The 21,348-nt window shown below is 40.3% G+C and overlaps 1 protein-coding gene across 1 annotated transcript in view; it reads left to right on the top strand.

Annotated features, from left to right (window-relative positions):
* The window catches only part of LOC307020228 (partitioning defective 3 homolog), a 338,003-nt gene that overhangs the window by 226,938 nt on the left and 89,717 nt on the right, over positions 1-21,348 (top strand). Inside the window, 2 exon segments of the mRNA XM_079651459.1 lie at positions 8,582-8,812; positions 11,493-11,745. Of these exon segments, the coding sequence (XP_079507585.1) occupies positions 8,582-8,812; positions 11,493-11,745 (484 nt within the window).

The following is a 21,348-nucleotide window of genomic DNA, read 5'->3' as shown; positions in this document are numbered from 1 at the left end:
TGTTTTCCTTTGTGGAATCTAATACCCACTCAATTCCCTTAATGACGGCTGCTAATAGATTTACCCTGTTGTCTTAAGTGTCCGGGGTTTATTTTCACTTTGTGGCCCCTGGTGTCCCCTTACCAGCATTTTAACAAACCCTAACCCCCAGTAAGTATAAATGATCCATGGTCCATTTCCCCAAGCCAATACACAACCGTCCTGCTGAAACCAAACACAGTGACACCTCTGAGAGGCGGGATAAAGTAGACATTGAATCCTGAGCTGTGATTGGCTGAGAGCTTTATTGACACAGGCTTTGGCCACATGTTGGATGAAGACACTTCAGTGATGGAGGACAATGCAGGACTGTTGGCAGTATCCACAACTTAATGCAGATTTTTTTCTAGACATGTATTAATACCTGTGAAGAAGCGTCCTGTTGCCGATCCCATTTAAAGGTAACCTCCAAAATCCACTTCTTCATGTCTCTTCTACATCAACATGTGTCCCCTCTTCTTCATGTCTCTTCTACATCAACATGTGTCCCCTCTGTGGAAAGAGACTCTGAAAGTTTCAGGAACAAAGATTCTCTCTCTTTTTGATCCATTTCTATAAAAACCTGTCTGAAAATGAGCTGATCAGATTTTGGCCACTTTATGATGTCATAACGATGTTTTGGCTTGTGTAACAATTAGCCAATCAGCAACCAAGGTAACCCCCCCCCCCCCCCCACCTTATCACCTGAATCTCCTCCTAGAGCACCATTGAGTTCTTTTTAACCATATGTCTCTCAGAGGGGCGTGGGGAGGGGCTCCTTATTTTCATCTGAAGTAACAGACAGAGAATCAGCACTTTGGAAACAGGGCTGAAACAGAGGGGATTATGGGTAATGCTACAATGACCTGTTTGGTGTTTGGAGCCAAACACTTCAGAGACTTGTTCTGGATATATCTGAGACCTATAATATGTTGATGAAAAACCGTATAATAGGGGGCCTTTAATACCTGTGAAGAAGCACCCTGCGGCTCATCCCATTTTAAATGAATTTTGGGAAGAAGGACGTTTTTCCGAGAGGTAATAATACTCTAATCCTAAAACAGGATTATGTTTCGTTTTGTGGATTAGTATGTTAGCGTTACCGAGAATTCACACGTCCTGGGTTTCAGATAACAGGAAATATGTTAAGAATTGAAAGGCTCTATATGACTGTTGTTTCACCATCTGACTCTTCACATATCGAGGTGTCAGAGCCGGCTTAAATAAAAGGGGAGTTTCCTTTCTCCTCTCTGAATCAATATCTCCGATCTGACCTCTGCTCGTTTCAGGCGCTACACGGACGCTCTGTGTTTGTTATTGTAAGTCAACACTGCTTAACTTGGTGGGATCATCTTTATCCGTCTCTCTGAACAAACACACTGACAAAGATTACTCAGAACTCACTGACCAGATTTGAAATAATCCATTTAGCTATCTTTTAAAATGAGACTGTACTACTGTGTGCCGTTTTGCCTGACATGATTTAATACCTCTGATGTCAGAAAAGATGGGAACTTTATTTTTAAAGTATTTTATGGCATATTTTTTGGAACATTGTGTGTCACAAAACCTCCTCACTAGGTTGTTATGATGCGATATTATGCAATAACAGTTTTTTTCTACAAGTCTTCTGGCCAATCAGAATCAAGATTGTTGCCGGAAGTCCCGACGGAGAATAACTTAGCGGTAGAACTCTTCTTTATACATCCATGGGTACAACGTCAGATAAAAATGAACACATAATGAAATATGACCCCCGGTTTGATGATTGACAGGTCACAGAACAATGGGGGCTATCTACCCTTGCCCACAGTTTAAAGTAAGTCACAGCAAGATGTCAGAACAAAGTGAAAAACAAGCAATGGCTTAAAATATTATTAATATGTCGGGTAGTAATATATTTATTTATTTTATTCTCAGAGTGTACCAAAATGCATAGTTTATGTTAGTATTTCTAAAAATCTCCTGGGGGAGAATCCCCCCAGGCCCCCCTGCTGGGGTTGGGTTTTCAGCATGTGTGCCTTTTATAGTTCAGCTTTGATTCCATCATCTCATTAAACCTTTTTTAAAAGCATACTTTAGTTCTGTGAAGGGATATATGCACTGTACTTCACTTTTATTAATATTGTATGCTGAAAAGCGTATATATTAAAGCAGGTTTTTTTGTTGAATAGATTTGAGTGCTTCAAAATGTTGGGTCGCGATGTGTTGACCAAGTAAAAAGTGGGTCCCGAGGCCTGACCAGTTGAGAGCCACTGGTCTATAGGATAGAGTAAGATTAGATCGGATAAGATCAAATAAAATAACAAAATAAGCTACGACGCGATAACATAATCCTTTATTAATCCCCAAAATCCAGATGTCAAAGCAACAACAGCAATAAGATTGAAACTCAGGACAGATAAGAGTTGAGATAAGGATAATAACAATATAAATAAGAGTAAACATGTAAATAATAGTGTCAATACAAATAAAATGGACCTAATACTGTAACAACACTGTTGTAACAAATTCAACTTTTCAATACATTCTACTTACTAAAATAAATACATATTTAATAAATATATTTTTACGTGACAATTCCCCCTTTGAGACAAATATAGGATGTCTGATTTGTAATCAACAATTAGATAAGGTTAAACTATGTTGCTAAACCTACAGATTATTATAAACAAGAATGAATAAGTACATTACAAGTCTTTTGAAAAGAAAATGTGTTTTTGGTGTTTGAGTAAATGCCATTTGTCAGATCTCCAGCGCAGTGTAAATGATCCTGTTTCCAGGCGCTGGAGTGTGACTGTGGTGAAGCCTCTAAATAAAGTGTGTGTGCAGCGTGAGGTGTGTGTGCAGCGTGAAGAGCCTATCAGCCGCTCTCAGTGAGACGTTCAGGGAACAGGACACACTGATGAGGATGAATGGGAGGTTCCACCCGCTTGCTCACTCTCCATTTATTCAATTTAACACTTCTTTTTCTGTCTCGGTCTTCATACTTCTCTTGGTCAGTCCCTCTGTAAACAAGAGGCTTGGCAATAGTTTTTAAGTTTGTTTCCAGGCTTGAGATCATTCAACCACACTGGCAGGTAATTAGATCTGATACATACCTTAATTAATGAGGTCAACATTTAAAGGTGGGGTAGGTCGCTTTGGAGCAACCAGCTCGAGTGCGCTCGCATTTGAAAATACACAACCGGAAAAAAAGCCACTTCCTTACAGAGCCCCTCCTCCAACACACACGAACACACATGACCAATGAGGGCACGAGATAAGTTTGTGCACAGATGGAAGGCTGACAGGCAGGTAGGCCATCCAGTTACTTTAGCCGGGCCGGCTCAGATGATTGGTCGTGCTTTTTACAGCGTTACGGCTTCCACAGATGATATTTTTTGTCAAAGCTCTTCAGATATTCATTGCTATCGGGATGTTAAGAGCATTCTATGGAATATAACAAAAAGTGTATCTCGAGCCGGTTTCTCAAACTTACCTACATACACACCTACTTACCTTTAACTAAAAGTAGCAAATCAAAATTGTAATATTTTTTATTTTTTAACCCGACCTTTAAGTATATGCTAAGAATAATTTTTGAAATCTTAAAAAAACAATAGAACTGAAATATGTCCTTTTGCCACGACTGAACACACACATTTAAAAATATGTTTAATTTATAAAGATATGCAGACATGTCTTGGTAAAAAGCTGAAAGCAGAACACCAGGTGTAAATAATTATTTTATAAACATTCGTTTTCCTTTTTAATTGTTGACTTGGACATGGAAAGGTGCCTCGTTGTATGCCCTATATCTCAAAGTTAAAATATTATACGTACAGTATTAATCCTACTATGGGGGATTATAATAAAATGTAAAACAATGGAATATTTAGTTTTAGTACAAAGTTTATTGCAAGACAGAGATATACAAAGTAAATAAAAGTACTTCCCGTAGCTTCATTTTATAGAACAACATACTTCACCAATGGCAAAGTAGAGAGATGAATATATATGATTATACATATAAATGAATACCCTAAATACACATATAAGCATTTCAAAAACAATAAACGAGTCAGACTTCTTCTGTTTTTGCAAACTTCTCCCTCCCAGGAGATTAGGCTCTTCCACTTACCTTAACTCCTCGTCACCTTATCTCCTTACATTTATTCTCCACCGTTCACATTCTTCAGCGTGTGAAGGGAGCCATATGGGAACAGAAATTATGTCTGCACCGCCGTACAAATAGTCTTAGTTTAATTAAACTGTCATGTTTCTCCTATTTTGCTGATGGTTATTTTCATTCGGAGGCACATCTTGTAATGAAATGTGTAGTCAGTCAGGAGGAATGTTACACACACACACACACACACACACACACACACACACACACACACACACACACACACACACACACACACGCACAATCGATCATCTCCTTCTCGGTGAAATGAACAGTTTCCAGGTTTAAATATGTTCTGCTGTTGTCAGAGTAGCTTATTGGTCCTCTGAGGTGTTTCTTTACTCGTTGAGGAGAGATGCTCCTTCATTCCAAAAGATGGGAGACTGATTTGATTTTGTTTTTGATTACTTATACACAGCTGCTTTATATGATGGGCAAAGGAGTCTTAAAGAGTCCTCTCCTGCTGATGTTCAGGTGTATATCAGTATGTAGTGTCTCTACTTTAAAGAGTCCTCTCCTGCTGATGTTCAGGTGTATATCAGTATGTAGTGTCTCTACTTTAAAGAGTCCTCTCCTGCTGATGTTCAGGTGCATATCAGTATGTAGTGTCTCTACTTTAAAGAGTCCTCTCCTGCTGATGTTCAGGTGTATATCAGTATGTAGTGTCTCTACTTTAAAGAGTCCTCTCCTGCTGATGTTCAGGTGTATATCAGTATGTCGTGTCTCTACTTTAAAGAGTCCTCTCCTGCTGATGTTCAGGTTCATATCAGTATGTCGTGTCTCTACTTTAAAGAGTCCTCTCCTGCTGATGTTCAGGTGCATATCAGTATGTAGTGTCTCTACTTTAAAGAGTCCTCTCCTGCTGATGTTCAGGTGTATATCAGTATGTAGTGTCTCTACTTTAAAGAGTCCTCTCCTGCTGATGGTCAGGTGTATATCAGTATGTAGTGTCTCTACTTTAAAGAGTCCTCTCCTGCTGATGTTCAGGTGTATATCAGTATGTAGTGTCTCTACTTTAAAGAGTCCTCTCCTGCTGATGTTCAGGTGTACATCAGTATGTAGTGTCTCGACTTTAAAGAGTCCTCTCCTGCTGATGTTCAGGTGTATATCAGTATGTAGTGTCTCTACTTTAAAGAGTCCTCTCCTGCTGATGTTCAGGTGTATATCAGTATGTAGTGTCTCTACTTTAAAGAGTCCTCTCCTGCTGATGTTCAGGTGTATATCAGTACGTAGTGTCTCTACTTTAAAGAGTCCTCTCCTGCTGATGTTCAGGTGTATATCAGTATGTAGTGTCTCTACTTTAAAGAGTCCTCTCCTGCTGATGTTCAGGTGCATATCAGTATGTATTGTCTCTACTTTAAAGAGTCCTCTCCTGCTGATGTTCAGGTGTATATCAGTACGTAGTGTCTCTACTTTAAAGAGTCCTCTCCTGCTGATGTTCAGGTGTATATCAGTATGTAGTGTCTCTACTTTAAAGAGTCCTCTCCTGCTGATGTTCAGGTGTATATCAGTACGTAGTGTCTCTACTTTAAAGAGTCCTCTCCTGCTGATGTTCAGGTGTATATCAGTATGTAGTGTCTCTACTTTAAAGAGTCCTCTCCTGCTGATGTTCAGGTGTATATCAGTATATAGTGTCTCTACTTTAAAGAGTCCTCTCCTGCTGATGTTCAGGTGTATATCAGTATGTCGCGTCTCTACTTTAAAGAGTCCTCTCCTGCTGATGTTCAGGTGTATATCAGTATGTCGTGTCTCTACTTTAAAGAGTCCTCTCCTGCTGATGTTCAGGTTCATATCAGTATGTCGTGTCTCTACTTTAAAGAGTCCTCTCCTGCTGATGTTCAGGTGCATATCAGTATGTATTGTCTCTACTTTAAAGAGTCCTCTCCTGCTGATGTTCAGGTGTATATCAGTATGTAGTGTCTCTACTTTAAAGAGTCCTCTCCTGCTGATGGTCAGGTGTATATCAGTATGTAGTGTCTCTACTTTAAAGAGTCCTCTCCTGCTGATGTTCAGGTGTATATCAGTATGTAGTGTCTTCATGCTTTAATGTTCAAAAAGCTCTTTATTGTTCTCTTACTCCCTGTGCTGCAGCACCTCTTTTCACCCTCTGTCTGAAACCAGAGCCCAGTCTGCTCTGATTGGTTAGCTGGCCGGCTCTGTTGTGATTGGTCAACGTCTTAGAGATCGATTGTTACATAGTGTAATTTAGTTTCAGCATTAGCTTCAAATAAGCGAAACCTTTCTAAGTGCTGCGTACAGAAGTTGTTTTTTAGCCAAGCTGCAGTTACAAATGGTTGGTTTCCAGTATGTCACAGACGGTTTGGATAACATTTTAAAATGTTTAGCTATAAATATCTTATACATTTTAAAATGTGTTGTAGCTGTAGAATGCAGCCTGAGATTGGTGTGGTCTATTTCCTGGTTCTCTGTTGTCGACATCTCACTTACTCATCTTTAGGGTCGTTGTGAGGTCGGCTGGAACAAGTCCCAGAATCTACCTCGTAGAAAAAGTACTGAAATGACCCTGAGCTCACACTTGGACAGCTTCAGTCGCTGGTCATTTTGATTTGGCAGGAAGTGGCTTGTCGTGTCACTTTGCTTAGTCGGTTGTTCTGAAAAGATTTGTCATTCTCTCCATCCATCCCTAAATCATCCTGTTGAGTCATGTTGCATCAAAGCTCTCTCTCACTACGTCATCCTGTAACACAGCCAAGGTCAATGATGTTGATTCTGGACACAGTTTGATATTTATTACTGCACTAAAAGATGTCATCAAGATATGTTGAAGGTTATGTAAACATAGAATAAATGCAGGCCAGTTAAATCACAGAAGAGCATCCAGAGTGTGGTTTTTTACTCCAATAATGATACCACAACTGATTAGGGAAACAAAAATAATATAAAAGACCAGATATTCAGACAACTTTTCACTATAATTGAATGCTTTTGGCCATAGTAGTATATACTTCCAAGTCTCAGTGATGGTGGAATGTTATTAACATTTACTCAAGTACTTTTTTGACATACTTCACTTAAGTATTTCCATTGTAAGCTACAGTACATATACAGTACTCCATGGCACTTTTCAGGCAAATATTGTTCTTTTTACTGCACCACATGTATGTATCACTTACAGATGAGTGTTACGTAAACACATGAAGTGCCTGTATGATATAAATCGCGACCCCACTCATAATGTACCCAGTGCTAAATAACACATCTTTAATTAGCTCCACCTTGACCACTACAACATGTAAATGCTAACATGTATTTTAGTTGGTGATAAAAATAGGATTATATAATTTTGAATAGTAATAATATACCGTGAAAAGAGACGTGTGTTTTGTATTGGGCTCTCACATTCATCTGGTAGTACTTGTTAAGTATACAGTACGTAACATTTTAAATGAATGACCTTTACTTGTACTTTACCCACCACTGCTAACACTATCTTGCAGCGTATTTCTGCTCCCTCCTTCCAATGATATTTGTTGAAGGAGAATAGATTTGCCCTTTGCAGTCTTTTGAAATGAATAGGAATCCAGACATAAGTGTAGAATAGAAATGTAGTAATGTGACACTTCAGTATGCAGTACTAAGCTAGCACCACCATTACTTTCCTCCAGTAGCAATAATAATACGTTTATTTATTATGGCACCTTTCACAGAAATTGAATTCACAAAGTGCTTCACAAGAAAGAACAAACGTTCAAATTAAGACCACAGAAACATAAATACAATATCAACATGAGGCTGAAATGTAAAGGTCAACATAAAAGCAAAACACAGACCACGTGGAGTCCTGAACAAATAAATAAAAATGTGCAACCTTTTGAAATGAATAGGAATCCAGAAATAAGTGTAGTATAGAAATGTAACACTACAGTACCACCATTACTTTCCTCCAGTGCAATCATCTGTCTCTGATAACATGTATTTTAGTTGGTGATAAAAATAGGATTATATAATATTGAATAGTAATAATATACCGTGAAAAGAGACATTTATTTTGTATTGGGCTCTTACATTTAGCTAGTGCTCCATCCCCCCTGTGATATTTGGTTAAGGAAAAGTAGGTTTGCACTTTGCAGCCTTTTGAAATGAGTAGGAATCAGAATCAGGTGTATCAACAGATAGGTTGACACCTACGAGGAATTTGACTTGTGTTTATATAAAAGTAAAACAAAAATGAAAAACACAGATAGAGAACTATTTTAAGAAAAATATAGGAGCTCTTCCCTGGTGAAAGAGTTTGATGTACTGTATGTAAACACTGAATTAAGGCACAAGACAAAACAGAGCGCACCAAAGCACCTAGTAATACAGTATGCAGTAATAAGCTATCACCACCTTTACTTTCCTCCAGTACAATCGTCTGTCTCCTCACTTCAGGTTCCTCCACGAAGGACGTGGGGCCGTCGCTCGGCCTGAAGAAGTCCAGCTCTCTGGAAAGCCTCCAGACGGCTGTTGCCGAGGCAACCCTGAATGGGGACGTTCCCTTCCATAGACCACGCCCCCGAATCATAAGGGGGCGGGGCTGCAACGAGAGTTTCAGAGCCGCCATCGACAAATCCTACGACCGCCCGGCGCCTCCGGAGGAAGACGACGAGGGCATGGAGACACGTAAGAGAACTCAGATTCAAGATTCAAGATTCAAGGCTTATATTGCCATGTGTACATTAGCTACAGTGTAGTTAAAACATCTTAGGTCCAACAGTGCAACACAATACAATTGTTAAAAAAGTGCAAGTTAAGCATGCAACGAAGTAGATTTTATGAAGTAATGTACTCTATGTAAACACATAGGATATGCTAATAGGATCTACACATTATTCAAAGTATGGGAAATGGCTTAACATGTGCCAACTATCCCATTAAGACAATATGATTGGTTGAGACATGTAAGATAACTAAGTACATTTTCTGAAGCAATGTACTCTATTTTGACATGTTAGGTATTTCTATTTTATGCTAGAGGTATTTATACTACATTTTGGAGCTGAATATCATAATTGTTACTCCATGACATTGACTCTCATAGTAAAAAGTTGATGTTTACATTCAAACACATAGGCTATGCCAATAGGATCTACCCAACATATTAAAAGTATTGGAAATATCTTAACATGTACCAACTGTCCCATTAAGACAATAATATGTGTCGGTGATAAACACTGATAAATAATATTTCATTAAACTGCGACAAGATATATTTTGCAAACTATTACGTTTGATATACACATAGTACATATTGCTGATAATAATATATTCTGTAGCTTACATTTTCCAAACATCACTTTGACATGAAATGGAGTCATTTAAGACTGTACTATTCCTACCGACAGTAAACAGGAAATACACGGCAGCCATATTGGTTTCATATCCATCAGTAGTTAAGAGTCCTGTCATTTTTCCTTCATCTCTGTCCTTCTATACCTTGTTGAACATGTCTGGAATATTAAACTGTTGTCCAATGACTTTGCATTATGTATGGAATGAAACTAACACAACAACCATGAGTTGATATGGAAACCTTTAACGTGTCTGCCACTAAAACGTGGATGTTGCTTCCACACTAATGCATGGGAGTGACAGCGTTTTGACTAATGCTCAATATGTCTTACAGCTGATTGTATCACTGCTTCTGGCAATGGCGTATCGCTGACTCAGGATGATACGAGCTAATGTCAGATGTATCATACTGTCAATATGAGGGAGGTGGGAGAATCAGTGAAGATCTGTGATTAACTAGCGTATCGTGGGGTAATCGGACGCCCATTAAACTGTCTTTTTCCAGAGAACACCACACATTAATACATTCATACCCACCTATTGTGTTTCCTTTATTTTCGATGAAGTGCTTTCTTTTAAGGCTACAAATTGATTTTTTTGAAATGTTTAAGTAAATGTGAATGACACGAAAATACAAGTTTATTAGGATAATAGTTATATGGCTACCTCGATACAAAATGAATGTAAGAACTTGGGTTGCCAGAAACTGACCATGATCAAAATCGATTATTCGGCAGCCCTGGCGAATCATAATCGATTATTCGACTGACCCCCCCCCCAAACAAACTGGTGGTGTGACCGATGGCCATTTACAATTATTAATACTAAATTAATAAAAAAATATATAAATAAAATCGATTTTTAAAAATAATATTCGATTATGGAGACTGTAACGAATATTCGAATAATCGAATAATCACTGGCATCCCTAGTAAGAACCGCACATTACATACACAACAACAAAACACCCCACAATGCCAACTTGCTCCAGATTATTTCCTTCCTCAGTCTATTTTCCTTTGTCAGTTTTTCAAATGTCATACCTTTATAAAAATCTATTGAGAATCGAACACGAGACGGCAGTGTGCTCATATAAATCTCTCACATTATTAAAAACAAATACTTGTAAGAGTTGAACTCTATGGCCCAAATAATCTGATGCTGAATCTCATATGTTGTCATTCTATCATACCGCCACATAATAATCCATGTGTAGCTTTTGTTCATTTAAAACCAGTCAGTGTCTAATGGTCTCTAAAGATTACTATCTGTTATATGAAATTGAATTATGCTAAGCCCCTTTTTGCGTTGAGGAGACATAATTGCACATTTATGGGGCTTGCAGATGTTCATTATTAGGCTCATGGATTCCTGCACTTTATTGTCAATCTTTCAGTTTGTGTGCACAGACAGAGGGATTGAAATACTGTTTCCCACAATACAAAAACAATTAGAATAATTTATGCAAATATGTATACACCTATATATACACAATCAAAGACACATGTATGCACACATTAAGACCTAAATAAAAGCAGAATCAGAATACCTTTATTAAGAGCCAAAGACAGCTTAATGTTACTGAAGCATGCATAAAAAAAGTATTAAAGGTAAAAAAATAAATATATATATAATAAAAAAGTTACACATTTTACAAAAATACACACCCTCTAATAGTTCTGAGGATTTAGCAGCCAGGTATATATTGTACAGTTTTCAACGGCATATTTATTGCACATATATATCTACATAGTTGGTATTTAACAACAAGAGGTGTTATAGTCTGTGCTGTTGGTCAGTCAATATATACAAAATAACAGTCACTTCAATATCTTTGAAAATGTACATGAGTGCAAAACTGTTCGTAGCAGCGTAAAAACACAAAGTCTCTGGTGCTGGATTTGTGTGAGTGCGATTTAAATATAATAATATGTTCTCCATTCTCCCCATGTGTCTTTCTGTGGCCCTCTTCTTCTTCTTCTTCTTCTTCTTCTTGTATATGTTCCTGCAGTGGAGGAGGACACGGAGGAGAGTTCTCGCTCGGGGAGGGACTCGGTGTCCACGGTGGCCGACCTGACCCCGCTGTCCGGCTCCGAGAAACCCCTCGTCAACGGCACCAATCGCACCAAAGAGGAGAAGAAGAAGGACAAAGACAAGACGGGGAAGGAGAAGAAGAAGCCGGAGGGAGGGAAGGAGAAGGAGAAGGAGAAAGACAAGGGGAAGGCCAAGAAGGGCATGCTGAAAGGACTCGGAGACATGTTCAGGTGAGACTGCAGAGACGTGGTGAAAATAACTTGTTGTTACCAAATCAGACTAAAGATAGATAGGTAGGTGGACGGACGGACGGACGGACGGACGGACGGACGGATGGACATAGATAGATGGATGGATGGATGGGTGGATGGATAGATGGATAGATAGGTAGATAGATAGGTGGGTAGGTGGACGGACGGACGGACAGATAGTTGGATGGACGGATGGATGGATGGATAGATGGATAGATAGATAGGTAGGTAGGTGGACGGATGGACGGACGGACGGACAGATAGTTGGATGGACGGACAGATAGATAGTTGGATGGATGGATGGATGGATAGATAGATGGATAGATAGATAGGTGGACGGATGAACGGACGGACGGACAGATAGTTGGACGGACGGACAGATAGATGGATGGACGGATGGATGGATGGATAGATGGATAGATAGATAGGTAGGTAGGTGGACGGATGGACGGACGGACGGACAGATAGTTGGATGGACGGACAGATAGATAGTTGGATGGATGGATAGATGGATAGATAGATGGATAGATAGATAGGTGGACGGATGAACGGACGGACGGACAGATGGATGGATGGATGGATAGATAGATAGATAGATAGATAGATAGATAGATGGATGGATAGATAGAGAAGTACTTTATTGATCCCAATTTGGGAAATGTTTGCGTTGCAGCATAAAGAACAAGGCAATGTACATAAGAGAAATTGTGAAAGTGCTTTTACAGAGCAGCTAGTGTGACAGCCCTCAAAGAAGTGAACTTTTATCAATTGAATTACATTCTGCAGGTATTTCCTTCAACATTGTAATTGGGCTTTTGAAATATACACCAATAATAACATAACAGTCTTGTGCATCAAGTATCTCTCGTAACGGTATAGTTGACGTAAGGTTATTTAAAGTGCTTTACAAGAAACCTTGAACAAATGAAGACATCGTGCAACAGCAACAGAATATGAAGTAAGGGATAATGTGCAGCGACGCGGTCATTATGGGGAAAAGAACACGGACAGGCTGATCAGGAGCCCGACGCGAAGCGGAGGGATCTAGATCGGAAGGTGCCACATTATCCCGCTTATCACACGGCCACATTCTCAACAAAGTAACGTTATGACTCCCAATATTAATTGAAATGCTTTTATGGATTTAGAAAATGATTTTATTGATTTAAGAAATTGTTGTATTGATTTAAATTGACATGCATCCGCTAAGAAAAATAGTCCGTTGTTACCGTTTGAACTAACGTAGCAACGGCAGGAACTGCTTCGATAGCGTTTTTGAGGAGCTTTTTGATTACAGATTTGAAAACATCGTTGCTTGCTTTAAAAGTAGCACAATTCATTATGTCAAACCTTGGAAAGTATCTAGATATCCCTGCCCTAATGCCAAAGTAACTGCACACTGAATATGTGTCGCCGTTTGATGTCTATGTCTGGACCCCTGCGTAAAAGGAGGATTTCTGCCCGTTACTTCTCCGCTGTTTTCTTGTCGCTCTTGTCTTGTCAGTTAGAAAAGCCAACTGCATGCACTTTGCTTTTCGGCAATACTGTATACAGTTAAATCGAACGGACTTGTTTGTGCAGATGTGAGCGTCCTTAACAACGGTCAATAAGTACTTGACAGCGGTCTGTCTATTCTGGATTAACAACGTGTCATGTGTTCTGAATTGACCAATCAGAATCGAGTATTCAACTAAGCCATGTAATAATTTACATTAAAGGGGCCCTATCATACTTTTTGGGGTTTTCCCTTTCCTGTGGTGTGGTGTTTAGTATGTTTGCATGTGGTCTGCAAAGGCTAATATCCCAAAAGTTCCCTCCCACACACTCCTTTGTTGTTATCTAAAGGACTTAATATATAATCTACTGGTACCAGCGTTAGAACAGAGTCATAAGTAGTGTTCACAGATTATCTTGTGTTGCATTGTGTTGCGGACAGATCAGTTAACTTCTGCTGTTTCATTATCTACCCATTACACGATGTTAACACAACACTTTCCTAAACTATGCTAACGTTTGCTCTGAATCAGAGATTAGGGCGAGATGTGTTCAATATCAGTGCAGCTGTGCGAGACACACCGATCGATATCGACTGCAAACAGCTGAGTCATCCTTAGCGAGTGTGTGTCATCCTCCTGTGGGAAAAAGAGAGCCTTAACTACCCGGGTGTGTTAACTCATGGACAACTCGTTATTGTCTTTAGGTTTGAAAACATGTAACCGCATGTTTGGGAAGCTTCGGAGTCTGAGATCTGGTCCTGCAACACGTTAATGAGAGGAAAGTCTTATTAGACTCCGAACAACTCGACCTTTCACGGTTTATTTTCCCGGTTATGAATTCTTCTCTCTCTGCAGTCGCTAACATTTTACCCGTCAAACAATCCTTAAAAGATAAACTGACTCCTGCACACACACCCCATCAGTGTCCCTCTCTCCATCCCCATTACCACAGGTGTCAAGGTCACTTTACCTGCCCTGCCTCCCTCTGATTGGTCGGGAAGCCTCTGGGGTCAAAAAGTAATATAACCGTATATCATATTAGCCAAAGTGGCGGTGACAGGGGAGGGAACACAGTGACTCTAGTCTGACAGAGGAAGGTAATGAGCCCCACAGAGACAGAACACACAGAGGAGGGCGGGTACAGTTTGGTGGAATAGGAAGTGGAAGTGGAGGAATAACAAAAAGGTGTTGTTAGAGACAGAAAGCCCGGGGTAACCTGTAGGGGGATTTCACCACTGAGAGGAAGTGCATTTGGATTAAACCTATTTTTAACTAATGTCCAATTATGTCTGTGTAAGAACGTGTAACGTTGCTGGCTTCTTGGCCAGGTCAGCATTATAAATGAGATTCTATCTCAATGTTTTTATCTGGTTAAATACAAATAAAATAGTGTTAAGGTTTATTCTTGACCTTTCTTTAAAAAAATAATAACTCAAGGACCATTTACGGGTTTTATTGTTCGGCTTTCAGCTCAGTAGATAATATTATTTATATACCTCTATTCATATTAAATCCTATTCCTAGGAAAGGTCACAAGAAGGCAACTGCTAGCCCCATAAAAAGCCAGAAAGTGGTCTTTAAATTAAGGTTATTGTTGTCAAATGATTGCTCTCTTTTACTGTCAACTTTGAAATAAAATAAAAATACAAACAAAGGTTTTCATTCTCCCTAAATAAAGAGTTCACTTATGACATTTTAAAATCACATTTTCTTGAAGTAATACCTGAATCTGTTGTTTAACTATTAAGAGTCATCATGTATAACCGTGACTAGTGCTGTGTACCTGGACTCACATTCAGGTTCAGGTCCGGACTCAAGTCCAGAGGTTCAGGTTCAGGTTCACTTGTGTCAAGTTGTGTGAGTAACTAAAGTGAACTTATTGTGAGCTAATTATCAATTGAAAATAAACTCATAATCAACTCAAATTCAAACTCGTCAGGTTTATTGTGCCCCCTTCCAACTTGTGTCTACACCATGTCTTTTCTAGAACTCTACATGTGTTACTAACTACACAACACAACTACATACATAGTGATGTACATACAAGACTCAATATGCAAGAGTACAAGTCTATGTGTTCTTGTTCAAGAACAACAGCATATTGACATTGTCTGGGTGAAGTGTTGCTCTTTCGGCAGACACTATATCACCATACATACAAAGGAGTTAGCTTAGCTACACTACCAAATATGGCAACCAGCATCCCACGCTGTCAGTGTCCTCTATGTCTAAGCCAGCTTCCCTTGACGTCACACAGATCTCGCGAGCAGTTGCGATATTTTGCGAGACTTCGTGAGTTCAGTAATGGCCGCCATATCAGAAGCCAAAACAATGTTTTTCGTCTTTTCTCAGCGCAAATTTCTCGATCTATGGAAGGTTTTAGATGGTTTAGAACAAAAAGGAGAATATACGTAAGTACCGGTTCCCGACGTTCCGGTTTTAACCGGACTTGAACCGAAACTTTTTACAAGTCCAGTACCGGTTCGGCGTACCGGTACGCAGCACTAACCGTGACATTACCATTCATTTTTAGCACTTTCATGGCATAACCGTTAAATACACATACTAAAGACTTTCTTCAGAAACAAAGGTGATATACGCAAAGTAGGAAAAGAGGTAGCGGTAAATGAGTGGCTGCTGTGGACAAAGGGGTGAAGGAAGAAGCATTGTTTGTGAGTAAGAGCAATAGACTGGGCCGTCAGGAGCTCAGATGAAGCTGTTTGGCCCTCAGGAGCCTCCTAAGGGTTGGAGTCAGACGGGTGGAATCAAAACTAGAGCAGCAGAGACACTTTAAGGAGGCAGGCCACACACAATGGAGTCTTCAGTCTAATGCACACAGACAGATGAATGCAGGCAAGCTGGAAGAATCAGAAGGGAACACACACATGCATAGAGATGTATTTTGAACTCATACGAACATGGGTGGATGCACGCGGAAATATCACAAATCCACTCAGTTCACACACACACACACACACACACACACACACACACACTCTTATGATTTGGTGATCAACAGACTCACACTTCTCTGTCCTCTTCACACACACTTAAATCCAGTTGTTCTCTCCTCTCCTCCCTGACAATCGTTGAGCGTTGTCTAAACATCAGTGGTTTCACCCTGATTGGCTTAATATTGTTCCACTCCATTAAAACTCTTTTGATCAGCGCCCAGTGTTTACTGGCAGACATCTGTGTGCTCCGAAATAATGATGTGAGATATATCCCCTCCATCTGTATGTCTAGTCTTGATCTCACACACACTCAACGTCAAGGAATAATCCACTAAAGTGAACTGTTGCTGCTCTGAACATGATGTGAGGCAGATTTTAAGCACAGAAACTCCTCTGGAACAAGGAGGTGACATGTATGGAAGACTATTTCTGTCACAACAACCTGTAACTAACTATGTCAAGGTTTACATCATTTGAATAAGTTAAAATACTAAGCTACTAAGTCTAAATAAGGAGATAAGAAGTCAAAATACTAAGAGTCAAATAAATCAGATACCGTGTTGTAATAATGACATGGTAAGTCAAAATGCTAAGATACTGAATCAAAATAATAAGATCATGACATAATAAGTCCAAATAATGACATAGTATTATGTTAATGTTAACGGCTTCCACGGTAACGGTTCCCTTTCAGTGGAAAACAATAGGCTTCCATACAATTACTTGATATAGGAATACTGCATTAATCAGCTTTTATTTAGCCTTGTGGGTTTATTATGACACATCACACTTAAACAGAAACAAATCCAGAGAGCAGCACATTCAGACGCTCCAAACACAGATTGAACTCAACATCCAAAGATAAACACCCACATGGTTTGATTGACAGGTGATGTGTGGGAGCTTCACCACAGCAGTGAGCACTTAGCTGCAAACATGTCACTAAAAGAGAAAAAAAGATTGCTCCATTTGCATGTTTCACTTGTGTCGATGCCAACATGTCATGATAAAACAGAGTGTGTGTGTGTGTGTGTGTGTGTGTGTGTGTGTGTGTGTGTGTGTGTGTGTGTGTGTGTGTGTGTGTGTGTGTGTGTGTGTGTGTGTGTGTGTGTGTGTGTGTGTGTGTGTGTGTGTGTGTGTGTGTGTGTGTGTGTGTGTGTGTGTGTGTGTGTGTGTGTGTGTGTGTGTGTGTGTCGGCCCAAAGCACAGAGGGTGGTGTGCGTCCCTCTCAATCTACCGACTGTGATGTGAGCAAGTTGTTTCCCCCGAGTGGCTTTAGAGAACGTCAAGAGCTCGCGATGAGTGTCATGTGTTTGAGTGTGTGAAAGAGTGAGTGGTGCAGGAGTGTCAGGGACTTTGATGTGTGTTTGCATGTAGGAGTGGGAGGCCTGTAGCAGTCAGAGGTGTGTGTGTGTGTGTTGCATGTGTGTGTGTGTGTGATCAACAGAGCTGCCACTGCCTGACCCTCTCATGTCTCGAAGGCCTCACACTCAGTCCCAATCAAAGCCTCATTACCATCAACCACTGCCAACAGAGCAGCCTGCCAACTCTGAATCCATCCATCTCTCTCTCTCTCTCTCTCTCTCTCGGCCTGTTAGCTTGGCACCGACAATCTCGCTCCATGCCCAGAAATGTCGAGGGCTGCGCTAATTTTGCAGTGGTTTTAGTGTGTGTGTCCTCGTCATGAACGAGCCTGAACACAGCAAAGACTCACGCTGTGACAAACTTCACGTTGTGTCACAGCGAGGCCCGTTGTGTCCGCTCTGCCAATGGGTTCTCTCTGAAACTCACACTTGCATTTTGGGGGGTTGTCATGGCTGGAGGGACATTCGTGAGGGAACAGAGCATGATGGGATAACATGCTTATAGTCACGCTTAACAAACTGCTGATAATGTTGGACGCATCATAATGTATTACATGTATCGATTAAAACTGGCCACCTCTAGTTTATAAAGCACGTAATATACTGTACCAATACAAAAAAAATACCCATGAGTATAGTTGCGTTTTCTTTCTCCAACTTAGCTAAACTTTGATTGAGTCTTAAGATGACAATGTTAGCATAACGTTAGCATAGCTGTATGCTATTGGCGGCGAGTTAACATAACACACAGTTAGCATAGTCAACTCATTTATGTTAAGTATGCCATTTTTAGCTCATAATGTTCTTAGCATGCTAACACAATGATAGCATATTAGCATGCTATGCTATTCTCAGATCCCATGAGCCAATCCACAAAGTTTACCAAAAGGTGGTGCCTGTCACTACCCGATCCGCATCCCTACCCGATCCGCATTGCGCATGCGCGAGATGGTCCGCCATATTGGACAACTCCATACGGCAACTCAAATAGGACATTTGACGTCTAGACGGCTGCCCGATTTGCATCGTGCATGCGCAAAAATATTTTGTTATTTAATTTGAAATAAAATTAAGGATATTCACGGTTAATGTAATTAGATATAAATTATGAATACCATACACATTGCATACATTCACAGTCAATATTTCTTCAGTATGATAGCTGTCTAACTTAAGTTAAAGGGGACCTATCATGCAAAATGCACGTCTTTTATACATGAATATGTGTACCCGGTGTGTCAGGGAACTCACCAAGTGTCAGAAGACACAACCCTCTCTCTCTTCCTCCATACCCAAATCTCTAAAAACGGGGCTGCAACGGATCTGAAACAGACTGATCCAGATTTGAAATTGTTCTGACGTCAGAAACGGGGTGCTCCGCCTATATGGGCAATTCTCCACCTATCAGGGGAATGAGAGGTTGCCGTGGCATGGTAACAGCATGGTAACAGCATGGTAACAGCATGGTAACAACATGGTAACATGACGCTCGTGCCACCCCCCCCCCCCCCCCCCCCCACCCCCCCCACACCCCCTCCTTTGCAGTGGGGCGTGGTCAGCTGTAGCTCATTTGCCACAGAATCAGCCCTTGTGAAGACAGGGCTGGAATACAGCAAATAGAGCGAAGTGAGGCATGGCTAAAATGCATGGTCTGTTTGGTATTTTGAAAAAAAAACTTCACTGACATGTTTTATATAGGTATGGCCCTACAATATATTATTCAAATATAGCATGATGGGTCCACTTTAAATCAATTTCTCACTTATTCTGATAATGTACCCAATAAAAGGAGTTGTTCAATAATAGTGAAGTCACGTTGTAATCACAATAACTCATCTCTCTCGTTCAGATTAATATTGTCGGGTTTTCTGTGTCAAGTGTCCTATTTGAGTTGCCGTATGTAGTTGTCAAATATGGCGGACCATCTCGCACATGCGCACTGCAGATCGGGTAGGGATGCGGATTGGGTAGTGACAGTGCCAAAGGACATCTTGCATCGAAATCTAAAATGAAGTGCAGTGTATGGTAGCCATTTTTATCCAACCTAGCCTAGCTTGTTCATAAGTCTAAGATGGCATTGTAGGCATAACGTTAGCGTATTAGTTAGCTAATGAAAGCAGGTTAAAATAACACACAATTAGCTTGTTACACACTTATATAAAAGCATGCTAACACATTTTCATATTAATTAAACATTTTAAGGGGGGCAATAGTTTCATCCAATAACATGACGTGGCAAAATGAAAATAAATACCTTAGCCCCCAATATTTTTGTATACTCTTTCAAAGTTGTTTTAGGTAGGACCGACAGTTCTGGATTATCATTGGCATTTTTGCCATTAGTGTAGATGCCATCTTGCTGTGATTATATTTGAATGACTTTTTTAGCTGGCTTTATCCAGTATGCCACCCAAAACCACCAGGGTTGTTTTCACTTTCCATGGGGTTTAAAGGATTAGCAGTGACACACGGGTGCTCTGCTGAATTGAATAAGCTGGGACCTTGACATTTGGAAGTTGTCTTTTCAAACACAAGAACTGCGCCTGGAATATATGAGATTATTAAACGCCCCGGTGTCGTGGTTAATACTCTGTCTCCTCTTCAAACTTTTCCTACTCAGTCATAAATCTTAGTGTGTCTGTGTTTATGGGTGTGTGTGACAGGGAGAGTCGGGCTGTCTTTTAAGGAGCTGTTAATGAAAGTAAGTGGTGTGGAGAGAGAAAGTGTCACCCGTCTTTCGTGGTGATAGATCACTCCTGCTCTTAACATTAACGCAGAGCCGTCACTCCGAGCATTTCAGGCGGCTGCAGTTAAATTAATTAGGTAATGGACCTCAGTCTCCGAGCCCCCTCCCTCCTCACTGCGGTTTCTCCTCCTCGTTGCTATCTCTTGGTTTTTCGTCAACTTGTCTTTTGAAAACTTGCTCATTCCCACATTACCAAGACACATAACAAATACTGTTGGTTCACCACAGATGCTTCTAGTGACCACACATAATGTATTGACTGCACAAAGGCATGACTATAAGTAGAGAAGTGACAGGAAATGTGCGGACAGAGAGAGAGAGAAAGTGGGAAAACAGATCTCCAGCCAGAGTTAGGTGTAGAGGTGTTTCATTAACAAGGCCAGTGTCTTCAACATTCAAGCTACCGTGATGAGAAGCTATCTTAAAAGTTTATTTTGTTATTCGTTGGATCAACTCTGGCCAGACAAATCAGCAGCAAATGTGATGATGGAAAACCAGATTCAGCAGGAGCCGTCTTCTGTCGGCCTTGCATGTTTTTTAGTAGATTTACCAGATGCTGAAGCTCTGGAGAGCGTCTGTGGCACGCGCCTGGTGTACGTTGGGGCGAAAGAAAAACAGGGTGTGTTGCTACTGCCCGTTTTTGTGGGCTTTATTCCACTTTGAAACTTAAGTGCTTTTAAGCCAGGAATATTTTATTATCTTAAAGGTGGGGTAGGTAAGTTTCAGAAACCGGCTCGAGTGCACTCAAATTTGAAAGTACACAGCCACAAAGAATACGCCCCTTCCTTCAGACTTCCTTACAGAGCACCTCCTCCGCGAGAGCAGGCTGCAGTAACGTTACATATCAGGCAAAGCTAAACACATCTAGGTTAGCAACACTACACAGCCAAAGCAACTCTGATATTCACTCTGGTTTGACTTCTCCTAGTTTCCACTTTCTTTTTGTTCTTAATTTGCTCAGTTACATTTTTTCTTTTGCGACCAGTAGACCAGGGGTTCCCAAACTTTTCAGCCCGCGACCC

The sequence above is a fragment of the Notothenia rossii genome (genome assembly GCF_949606895.1).
Source record: "Notothenia rossii genome assembly, chromosome: 9".
NCBI lineage: Eukaryota > Metazoa > Chordata > Actinopteri > Perciformes > Nototheniidae > Notothenia > Notothenia rossii.
Note: the sequence above shows the minus strand (reverse complement) of the source record. Positions and strands in the feature narration are given on the sequence as shown.